General features: G+C 39.8%; 1 protein-coding gene across 1 annotated transcript; it reads left to right on the plus strand.

The window, feature by feature from the left end:
- Positions 1 to 1088: 1088 nt before the first annotated feature.
- Positions 1089 to 1795, plus strand: LOC113903408 (ATP synthase F(0) complex subunit C3, mitochondrial). Its single transcript, XM_027559492.1, has one exon. It carries the CDS (start codon positions 1209 to 1211, stop codon positions 1632 to 1634), a length of 426 nt encoding a protein of 141 aa, XP_027415293.1. The 5' UTR covers positions 1089 to 1208; the 3' UTR covers positions 1635 to 1795.
- Positions 1796 to 12616: the final 10821 nt, after the last annotated feature.

Below are 12616 nucleotides of genomic sequence, written 5' to 3' on the forward strand. Positions count from 1 at the left end.
TTTTCTCTTTTCTCTTTTTTATTATTTTACTTTAAAATTTTTTAAACCTATTATATTTTTTCTAAATTTATTCCTTTGTTTGCCTTTCCTACTGTTCTTTTCCCCTTACAGGTAATCTTTAATGTATATAAATCTTCTTCATCTATATCTATTTAACTTTGCATATTCTTTCTTTTCTTTCTTTCTTTTCTTCTCAACATATCTGATAGTTGTTATCATTGCCTTATTTCCCACTTGGCACCCTGCTTTAGTTTTGTTTTCCAGTTTGTGCTTAAGTTAGCTTTGTTCTTAACGGGTAAATACAATTTTTGGTTTCCTTTGTTAGCCAGATCAATGTACTGTACTTTATTTTTGCTGGACTGATTTCACTTTGCTCATGGGTGTATATGTATATATTCCATTATTTTAATTGTTATTTGCATGATTTTGTAACTGCCATTTATCTGGGGTTCATCTTTGGTTTCTTGCTTTTGGATATTTGTTTTACTCTTCCATAATGCCATAACAAACCACCTGTGGAATCTTCGTTCTGACCAGAGCTCAAATCTGAGCCTTGCAGTGGGAGCACTGACTCCAAGCCCTAGACTACCAGAGAACTAACCCTAGGGAGTATCAAACAGTGAGAACTCACAAAAAGGAAACCACTTGAATACAAGACCTGGCATCACCCAACCAGCAGTAGCACCCTGGGCAGGACACCTCATCTAAACAACAAACAAAGCAAAAACAAACCCAGTCATCAGCAGACAGGAGTACCACTTCACTCAGCCTTGCCCATCAGAGGAAAACCAAACAAACAAACAAAAATTCAGCACAAATCTCACCCTATACGAAGCTCACACAAATCACTGGACCAACATCAGGAGGGAAGAAACCAAAAGGAAGAATGAATTCAACCTTCTTCAAAGAAAGAATTCAACTTTCCTTGAAGCCTGGGAAAAGGAGACTTCAAACATATACCTTAAAAAAAAATGAAAAGTCAGAGAACCAAAAAAAAAAGAAAGAAAAGGCAGAGAACAGCTGCACAAATGAGGGAACAAACTAGAAACATAGAAGTCCAAAATAAATCAAGAGGAAATAGGGAGCCCCATTCTTTCGACCTCTGCCGCAGCGGCCGCTGCCACCTCCCTGGAAGAGAGGAAGTGGGAGAGGAGCCCACGTCTCCTGTCACCCAAGTCCTTCAGCTGCGCTGCCCTGAAGAGTGCAAGATGTTCGCCTGCGCCAAGCTTGCCTGCACCCCAGCTCTGATCAGAGCTGGATCCAGAGTTGCATACAGACCAATTTCTGCGTCAGTGTTATCTCGACCAGAGACTAGGACTGGAGAGGGCTCTACGGTATTTAATGGCACCCAGAATGGTGTGTCTCAGTTAATCCAAAGGGAGTTTCAGACCACTGCGGTCAACAGAGACATTGATACTGCAGCCAAATTTATCGGTGCGGGTGCTGCCACAGTAGGAGTGGCTGGTTCTGGTGCTGGTATTGGAACAGTCTTTGGCAGTCTCATCATTGGTTATGCCAGAAACCCCTCACTGAAGCAGCAGCTGTTCTCATATGCTATCCTGGGATTTGCCTTGTCTGAAGCTATGGGTCTCTTTTGTTTGATGGTTGCTTTCTTGATTTTGTTTGCCATGTAACAAATTACTGCTTAAAATGTTGGCATTCATATTAATTACGGATATAATTCTGTGTATCTTACTGTGACTCCGAAAACTATAGTGTTGGTGTCATGGAAATGTATGTTATTTCCAAAGTCATTTCATTAAAGATGAAAACTTTAAAAAAAAAAAAAAAAAAAGAGGAAATAGGAAAATTACCTGAAAAAGAATTCAGAATAATGATAGTAAAGATGATCAAAAACCTTGAAAACAAAATGGAGAAAATGCAAGAATCAATTAACAAAGACGTAGAAGAACTAAAGAATATAAAAGAAGAAAAAAGATCTACAAAATCAACCTCAAGCAATTAGAAAATGCCAATAGGAACATATATATCAATAATTACTTAAAATGTAAATGGATTAAATGCTCCAAACGAAAGATACAGATTGGCTGAAAGGATACAAAATAAGACCCATATATATTCTGTCTACAAGAAATCCAGTTCAGACCTCAAGACACATATAGACTGAAAGTGAGAGGATGGAAAAATATATTCCATGCAAATGGGAAGCAAAAGAAAGCTGGAGTAGCAATCCTCATATCAGACAAAATAGACCTTAAAATAAAGATTACAAGAGATAAGGAAGGACTCTACATAATGAGTAAGGAATCAATCCAAGAGAAAGACATAACAATTGTAAGTATATATACACCCAACATGGAGCACTTCAATACATAAACAAACACTAACAGACATAAAAGGAGATATTAACATAACACAATAATAGTAGGAGACTTTAACACCCCACCCACACCAATGGACAGATCCTCAAGACGGAAAATTAACAAGGAAACACAAGCCTTAAATGATACATTGGATGAGATAGATCTCACTGATATCTTCAGGACATTCCATCCAAATGCATCTTCTTTTCAAGAATAGAATACACCTTCTTTTCAAGTGCACATGGAACATTCTCCAGGATATACCACATCTTGGGTCACAAATCACATCTCAGTAAACTTAAGAAAATTGAAATTGTATCAAGCATCTCTTCCAACCACAATGCTATGAGACTAGATATCAATTACAAAAAAAAAAAAAAAACTGCAAGAAACACAAACACATGGAGATTAAACAACACATCTCTAAATAACCAACAGGTTACTGAAGAAATCAAAAGGGAAATCAAAAGTTTTCTAGAAACAAATGACAATGAAAACACGACAACTCAATACCTGTGGGATGCAACAAAAGCAGTTCTAAGAGGGAAGTTTATAGCAATACAATCCTACCTCAAGAAACAACAAAAACATCGAATAGACAACCTAACTTAATACCTAAAGCAATTGGAAAAAGAAGAAGAAAAAGCCCAAAATTAGTAGAAGGAAAAAAATCATAAAGATCTGAGCAGAAATAAATGAAAAAGAGATGAAAGAAACAATAGTAAAGATTAATAAAACTAAAAGCTGGTTTTTTGAGAAGATAAAGAAAATTGACAAGCCCTTAGCCAGACTCATCAAGGGGAAAGGAGAGAAGAACCAAATCAACAAAATTAGAAGGAGAGGTTAGAACAGACAATGCAGAAATACAAAGGATTATAAGAGACTATTATAAACAACTATAAGGCAATAAAATAGATAACCTAGAAGAAATGGACAGATTCTTAGAAAAATTCAATCTTCCAAGACTGAACCAGGAAGAAATAGAAATTATAAACAACCCAAATACAAGCACTGAAATTGAAGCTGTGATCAAAAGTCTCCTGTAAAACAAAAGCCCAGGATCTGATGGCTTCACAGGAGAATTCTACCAAACATTTAGAGAAGAGCTAATTCCTATCCTTCTAAAATTCTTTCAAAAAATTACAGAGAAAGGAACAACAGAGATTTACTATATAGCACAGGGAGTTGTATTCAATATCCTGTTATAACCTATAATGGAATATAATCTGAAAGAATAACTGAATAACTTTGCTGTATTCCTGAAACTAACAGAAGATTGTAAAGCAACTATAATTCAATAAAAATGGGTATGTAAACAACTACAAAAAAAAAAAAAAAAGGAACACTTCCAAACTCATTCTACAAGGCCACCACCACCCTAATACCCAAACCAGACAAAGACAACACAGAAAAAGAAAACTATAAGCCAATATCCCTGATGAACATAGATGCAAAAATCCTCAACAAAATTTTAGCAAACAGAATTCAGCAACACATCAAACAGCTCATACACCGTGATCAAGTTGGGTTTATTCCAGGGATGGAAGGATTCTTCAATATATGGAAATCAATGTGAAACAGCACATTAGCAAGTTGAAAGATAAAAACCATATGATAATCTCAATAGATGCAGAAAAAACCTTTGGCAAAATTCAGCACCTATTTATGATTAAAACTCTTCAAAAAATGGGCACAGAAGGAACCTACCTCAACATAGTAAAGGCCATAAATGATAAGCCTACAGCAAACATTATTCTCAGTGGTGAAAAACTGAAAGAATTCCCCCTAAGATCCCCTGATTCTAAGATCCCCAAGACAAGGGTGTCCACTTCCTCAACTATTATTCAGCATACTTCTGGAAGTCCTGCCTACAACAATCAGAGAAGAAAAAGATATAAAAGGAATCCAGATCAGAAAAGAAGTACAGCTCTCACTGTTTGCAGATGACATGATACTGTACATAGAAAACCCTAAAGATGGTATCAGAAAATTACTAGAGCTAGGGTTATGGTTTTCCCAGTAGTCATGTATGGATGTGAGAGTTGGAGTATAAAGAAAGCTGAGTGCTGAAGAATTGATGCTTTTGAACTGTGGTGTTGGAGAAGACTCTTGAGAGTCCCTTGGACTGAAAGGAGATGCAACCAGTCAATCCTAAAAAAGATCAGTCCTGGGTGTTCATTGGAAGGACTGATGTTGAGGCTGAAGCTCCAATACTTTGGCCACCTGATACAAAGAGCTGATGCATTTGAAAAGACTCCGATGCTGGGAAACATTGAATGCAGAAGGAGAAGGGGACTAAGGGACTAAGGGTGGAGACATAGACTAGAACTTGTAAAACCCTGAGTAAAACAGGGGTGTAGATTTAGTGGACACCAGGCATTCAAAAATAGCCACATGTTCTGGAGAATCAAATAGGTACACGTATGCCAGGTGAGATGCTGACTCAGAAATGAACTGAGTTGCCCTTAGCCGAACTGTTGGACTGACCCCAGGACTAGGAATATGCCAAGTTAACCAGTGAAGGCCAGTCAGTGACATGGCAAAATCTGCAAAGAGTGGGTATTTGCTGTTGTTTTAAGTACGGAATTATGAACAAGCACACATACCAACAAATGCATCAAAGGCCTTCACATACAGATACAAATATGGAACTCTCAGAAGAAAAACTAGAGGGAAAGCTCCATGACTTTAGATTTGGATATGTCACCAAAGTACAGGCGTGCATGTGTGGTAATTTTCATATTTCAGTCATGTCAGAGTCTGTGCGACCCATGGCTCCTCTGTCCATGGGATTCTCCAGCCAAGAATACTGGAGTAGATTGCCATGCCCTTCTCCAGGGGTTCTTCCTGACCCAGGGATCGAATCTGCATCTCTTAATGCTCCTGCATTGGCATGTGGGTTCTTTACCACTAATGCCACCTGTGAAGCCACTAGTGTGACCAAAGCACAAGGAACAGAAGAAAAATAGGGAAATCAGTATTCTTCAAAACTCAAAATACTTTTGCATCAAATAAGCTACCAAGAGAGTGAAAATCAATCCACAGAACAGGAATAAAAACCTTTGCAAATAATATTTCTGATAAAGCTAAATTGACTGGAACTTCTTGGAAACATCCTAAAACTTTATCTGAAATTGCTTGGTTCAATTGCCAAGGTCAATTGGTGACTTTTACTCTTTATTTTGGCTAATATTTCCACAATTAATCTTCTGATTTTCCTTGCCTGTTGATGCAAAATTTACAGTTCTATATTTCCTCACTCCTTCTGAGTTTGTCTTGACTACCACCATTTGTCTTCCTTACTTATTTAAAGCATTTTCTAAGAGAATTTGGATTTAACCATGAACTAGGACTAGTGTTTCCAAACTACCAGAAATGGATATGGTAGAAATTTTTGCATTCTCTATGTGAACAGCTGACACTCAGGAATGGAAACACATTGTTCCACAATCATCACACAAGCACTCTGGTGTATTCTTTCCATACCTCCAGTAGTCACCTCTGACTCTCTTCTGTTCTTCTTTTGATTCCAGTTTTCTATGCAGTGCATCCCAAACCAAAGCAACTGTGTGAACAAGATGATGCTAAGCTCCTGGTGACAGTGGCCCAGGTCATGTCCCTGGTCCTACTTCTATTCCATCCTCTCCACATCTCAGAGCCACCACCTGTTCTTCATCTTTGTATTCTTGCACTCTCTGGATCTCAGAGTTTGGGAGAACTTGAAGACCAGTCACAGTCACAGAATAATTGTGATCATATCACAACAGGAATAAAGTGTTACATCAATAAGCATCTTTATTATAGAAGGAGTTGATAATAATATATGAGAAAAGGTCGATTCTCAAACAAGTGTTCAAGGAGTTCTTCTAATGTAACATGCATTAGATGAGCTGGGTGCTAATCTAATCTCAACTTCAATGAGAACAGTTTTTTCACGTCTTGGCACAAGTACAGCTAGTATTCTTGATCTGATAACTAGAAACATCTTTCATCATAATGTTCATGACTTCCATTCACAAATTTAATAAGCAAGAAGAAATCGGAGTTTTAAATTTTTCTTGGAATTGATTTTGTTTGGGCTGTTTTAAATTGATAATTCTTGGAAAACATAGCTGAAGAACATACTGCATTCTAGGTAAGGAGTCAATACTTGAGGGTGACCCTGATCATTGGGGACTACCTCTGAAACCAGGCACAAGCTTTTGTGTCTTTGTTCTTTGAAGTAAAATGCTGACTCAGGAGTCAATGACTGAGAAATGTGAAGATGCAGAAACAAAGAATAGCTATAGTATAGGGAACTGGTAACAATTTAGAGTATAATTCTGCCACATTGCAGAATCACCAAACTCTCAGTTCCCTGAAATTTATAGACAAAGGTCTGACATACATTCTTAAGTTATTTTTACAGCAAGCAGCCCCCACCAAATGAGAACTGTAGGGTCTAAGAATGTAGACCCTAGACTTGTTGAAAGCAGGAGGCTGATAATGCTTGAAACTTCACCTTGAAGCCAACCAGTCCAAGGACTGTGCATGAGCTGGTATTGCCTGGATCCTTAAACACCATGAAACTCCTCACTAACTGCTCCAGGGAGAGTCACACGATCTTGAGGGCATTAGTCCTCTGTGGCTCCCTTTGCCTGTAAAGCAACTCTTTGCTACTTCACCCAATATTCTGTCTCTGTGTTTCTATTTGACACCAGTGAACAAGGGCAGAGTTTTGGTAACAGCTGCACAGAGACATGCTTCGTCCCAAGTCATGGTTCCATTCAGGTACAGCTGCCTGAAAGGTGGTCAGCCCAACTCCAAAGGAAATACACAGGGCTGCGGCTTCAAAGTCTCAACATCTCAATGTTGATATAACAGAGAAACAAGCAAAAAGTCTTTACATAATTGCCTATATGAGTGTGAGGATGGAGGACAGCTGGAACTGTGCTGGGAGAAAAGACCCCATATCAGAAAAGCTTTTTATTACTCTCCAGACCACAGAGAATCTCACTCAGACAGTATCTAGAAGGTTTCATGTGAATTTTGGCAACCACAGTAAAAGCTTTCAATGACTATCTGCTCAAATGTATAGTATAGAAATTCAGTGTTAACATTGAAGAAGCTGAAGTTGAATGGTTCTATGAAGACCAACAAGACCTTTTAGAACTAACACCCAAAAAAGATTTCCTTTTCATTATAGGGAACTGGAATGCAAAAGCAGGAAGTCAAGAAACACCTGGAGTAACAGGCAAATTTGGCCTTGGAATATGGAATGAAGTAGGGCAAAGACTAATAGAGTTTTGCCAAGAAAATGCACTGGTCATAGCAAACACCCTGTTCCAACAACACAAGAGAAGACTCTACACATGGACATTACCAGATGATCAACACCAAAATCAGATTGATTATGTTCTTTGTAGCCAAAGATGGAGAAGCTCTATACAGTCTACAAAAACAAGACCAGGAGCAGATCATGAACTCCTTATTACCAAATGCAGACTTAAATTGAAGAAAATAGGGAAAACCACTAGACCATTCAGGTATGACCTAAATCAAATCCTTTATGATTATACAGTGGAAGTAAGAAATAGATTTAAGGGCCTAGATCTGATAGATAGAGTGCCTGATGAACTATGGAATGAGGTTCGTGACATACAGGAGACAGGGATCAAGACCATCCCCATGGAAAAGAAATGCAAAAAAGCAAAATGACTGTCTGAGGAGGCCTTACAAATAGCTATGAAAAGAAGAGAAGTGAAAAGCAAAGGAGAAAAGGAAAGATATAAGCATCTGAATGCAGAGTTCCAAAGAATAGCAAGGAGAGATAAGAAAGCCTTCTTCAGCGATCAATGCAAAGAAATAGAGGAAAACAACAGAATGGGAAAGACTAGCGATCTCTTCAAGAAGATGAGAGATACCAAGGGAACATTTCATGCAAAGATGGGCTCAATAAAGGTCAGAAATGGTATGGACCTAACAGAAGCACAAGATATAAAGAAGAGGTGGCAAAAATACACAGAAGAACTGGACAAAAAAGAGCTTCATGACCAAGATAATCACGATGATGTGATCACTGACCTAGAGCCAGACATCCTGGAATGTGAAGTCAAGTGGGCCTTAGAAAGCATCACTATGAACAAAGCTAACGGAGGTGGTGGAATTCCAGTTGAGCTATTTGAAATTCTGAAAGATGATGCTGTGAAAGTGCTGCACTCAATATGCCAGCAAATTTGGAAAACTCAGCAGTGGCCACAGGACTGGAAAAAGTCAGTTTTCCTTCCAATCCCAAAGAAAAGCAATGCCAAAGAATGCTCAAACTACTGCACAAGTGCACTCATCTCACATGCTAGTAAAGTAATGGTCAAAATTCTCCAAGCCAGGCTTCAGCAATATGTGAACCGTGAACTTCCAGATGTTCAAGCTGGTTTTAGAAAAGGCAGAGGAACCAGAGATCAAATTGCCAGCATCTGCTGGATCATGGAAAAATCAAGAGAGTTCCGGAAAAGCATCTATTTCTGCTTTATTGACTACGCCAAAGCTTTTGACTGAGTGTGAGAGAGTCATTTCCTAGGCAGGTTGATAAGGAGTCTAGGGGTCCCCAAGGAGAAAGGGGTCTGGAATTCTCAAGGAGGAAGAAAGGACAAACTTTTTCCTTCTCTACATTCCTAAAGATTATATAACAATAATGTATCCTGCCTAAGGACAGTCTCTGGATTAAACCTTCTGTTATTTTAAAATGTAAATTATGGGAGTAGACCTGGTCTTTACAAGGATGTATCCTGCCTGAGGACAGTGTTATCTTAAAATGGAAATTATGAGAGTAGGTTTGATGAGGTCTTGACAACCTCCAGACATTCTTTGGATTATATAACTTCATTGTTAACACTAGCAAGCGGGTACTCTTTCTGCCCCCTTCTGATGCCTATGTCAGAAGCTTTCTCTATCTCCTTTATACTTTAATAAAACTTTATTACACAACAGCTCTGAGCTATCAAGCCTCGTTTCTGGCTCCAGATTGAATTCTTCTCCTCCGGGGGCCAAGAATCCCAGTGTCTTCGTGTGATTCAACAACAACCTTTCATCTGGATCACAATAAACTGTGGAAAATTCTGAAAGAGATGGGAATACCAGACCACCTGACCTGCCTCTTGAGAAATCTTTATGCAGGTCAGGAAGCAATAGTTAGAATTGGACATGGAACAACAGACTGGTTCTAAATAGGAAAAGGAGTACGTCAAGGCTATATATTGTCACCCTGCTTATTTAACTTATATGCAGAGTACATCATGAGAAACGCTGGACTGGAAGAAGCACAAGCTGGAATCAAGATTGCCAAGAGAAATATCAATAACCTCAGATATGCAGATGACACCACCCTTATGGCAGAAAGTGAAGAGGAACTCAAAAGCCTCTTGCTGAAAGTGAAAGTGGAGAGTGAAAAAGTTGGCTTAAAGCTCAACATTCAGAAAACGAAGATCATGCCATCTGATCCCATCACTTTATGGGAAATAGATGGGGAAACAGTGGAAACAGTGTCAGACTTTATTTTTGGGGGCTCCAAAATCAGTGCAGATGGTGACTGCAGCCATGAAATTAAAAGACGCTTACTCCTTGGAAGGAAAGTTATGACCAACCTAGATAGCATATTCAAAAGCAGAGACATTACTTTGCCAACAAAGGTCTGTCTAGTCAAGGCTATGGTTTTTCCTGTGGTCATGTATGGATGTGAGAGTTGGACTGTGAAGAAAGCTGAGCGCCAAAGAATTGATGCTTTTGAACTGTGGTGTTGGAGAAGACTCTTGAGAGTCACTTGGACTGGAAGGAGGTCCAACCAGTCCATTCTGAAGGAGATCAGCCCTGGGGTTTCTTTGGAAGGAATGATGCTAAAGCTGAAACTCCAGTACTTTGGCCACCTCATGCGAAGAGTTGACTCACTGGAAAAGACTCTGATGCTGGGAGGGATTGGGGGCAGGAGGAGAAGGGGATGACAGAGGATGAGATGGCTGGATGGCATCACTGACTCGATGGACATGAGTCTGGGTGAACTCTGGGAGCTGGTGATGGACAGGGAGGCCTGGCGTGCTGCAGTTCATGGGGTCGCAAAGAGTCAGGCATGACTGAGCGACCGAACTGAACTGAACTGAACTATCTTATTATTTAATCACAAACTTTTTTGGGGTTTTATTTTGTTTCAGTTGGAGGATAATTACTTTACAATGTTGTGTTGGTTTCTGCTGTACAACATTGAGAATCAGCCATAATTATACATAGTCCCCCTCCCCCTTGAGCCTCTCTCCCACCCTCTCCCCCACCCACGCCTCTAGGTCCTCACAGAGCACAGAGCTGAGCTCCCTGTGCTATACAGCAGCTTCCCACTATCTATCTGCTTTACACATGTATAATAGATAGTGTATATATGTCAATGCTTCCTCCTCAACTCGTCCCAAACTTTTGAAGTTGTTTTCAATCAAGACTGTCTTCCTCATCTCTAAAACATCTTTAGGTCTCCCTTTTGGGGAAGAACCCTGACCTCTTGGATACACAGCACATCTAAGGTACACAACCCCTCTAGCAGGATCTCAGTGAGACAGCTCATTCCTTCTTCACCAACCAGCAAACACCAGATTTACTGTCACATATACACAGACTCGGCTTTGAGCAAACTAATAGAAAGCTGATTTTGCAACACTTGTTGGGTTCCAAAGTCAAAGACACAAAGCCTGCACCTATTAAGCAAAGCACACTTATTCAACCTCTACAGCCCCAAACTATAGTAACATTTTCTTAATTGATAAGATTTGAACTCATATCAACCCAGGAATATTCAGGGGGTAGAGTAATAGGAGAAAAACCTTGAGTCTAAGGATTCCGGATCAATGTCAGTAGGGTCACTTTCTCAGGAGGGAGATGTTTTCTTTACTGCACAGCAAACATGCCCTCCATGTCTCTGCAAGGAGCCACTGTCTCTGTGTTGCAAGGGTGTTTTTTGTACAGACAAATACTTGTGTGGGAGGGATGGTAGTTGGTGCCTCTGCCTAACAGATGTACAGAAATGGGAGAGATTTTGTAGAAATATCTCCTACTGGCACTTATCCATTTCAATAGTTAACTCCTTGGAAGAAAAGTTATGACCAACCTAGATAGCCCATTGAAAAGCAGAGACATTACTTTGCCAAAAACGGTCCATCTAGTCAAGGCTATGGTTTTTCCAGTGGTCATGTATGGATGTGAGAGTTGGACTGTGAAGAAAGCTGAGTGCCGAAGAATTGATGCTTTTGAACTGTGGTGTTGGAGAAGACTCTTGAGAGTCCCTTGGATTGCAAGGAGATCCAACCAGTCCATTCTAAAGGAGATCAGCCCTGTGTGTTCTTTGGAAGGAATGATGGTAAAGCTGAAACTCCAGTACTTTGGCCACCTCATGCGAAGAGCTGACTCATTGGAAAAGACTCTGATGCTGGGAGGGATTGGGGGCAGGAGGAGAAGGGGACGACAGAGGATGAGATGGCTGGATGGCATCACTGACTCGATGGACGTGAGTCTGGGTGAACTCTGGGAGATGGTGATGGACAGGGAGGCCTGGCGTGCTGCAATTCATGGGGTTGCAAAGAGTCGGACATGACTGAGTGACTGATCTCATCTGATCTGATCTGATCTAACAGTTTTAAAAAATTTAATCGGTAAGATGCACTGCTTTGTAATATGCATGCATGTTCAGTGTCTAAGTTGTGTCCAACTCTCGTGACCATGGACTGTAGGCTCCACCGTCCTTGGGATTCTCCAGGTAAGAACACTGGAGTGGGTTGCCATTTCCTTCTCCAATGCATGAAAGTGAAAAGGGAAAGTGAAGTCGCTCAGTTGTGTCCGACTCTTCGCGACCCCATGGACTGCACCCTACCAGGTGCCTCCATCCATGGGACTTCCCAGGCAAAAATACTGGAGTAGTTTGCCATTCCCTTCTCCAAGAGATGTCCCCAATCCAGGGATTGAACCGGAGTCTCTTTCATTCTTTAGAATTCCTACCACTGAGCCACCTGGGAATCATTGTAAGAAACAAAATATAACACTGGAACTATTTTATTTCATTTGTATTGAGATATAGTTGAATTACAATGTTGTGTTAATTACTGCAGTACAGCAAAATGACTCAGTTATATATATATATATACTTTTTCATATGCTCTTCTATTATGGTTTGTCATAAAATATTGAATATAGTCCCCTGTGCTGTACAGTTGGATTTTGTGTTAATCCAATTTGTATATAATAGTATGCATCTGCTAACCCCAACCTCCCAGTCCAACTCTTTC

This window comes from Bos indicus x Bos taurus, chromosome 13 (assembly GCF_003369695.1).
Source record: "Bos indicus x Bos taurus breed Angus x Brahman F1 hybrid chromosome 13, Bos_hybrid_MaternalHap_v2.0, whole genome shotgun sequence".
Taxonomy (NCBI): domain Eukaryota; kingdom Metazoa; phylum Chordata; class Mammalia; order Artiodactyla; family Bovidae; genus Bos; species Bos indicus x Bos taurus.

Coding starts and splice junctions, on each gene's coding strand:
- LOC113903408 (XM_027559492.1), top strand. CDS start 1,209: ATGTTCGCCTGCGCCAAGCTTGCCTGCACCCCAGCTCTGATCAGAGCT.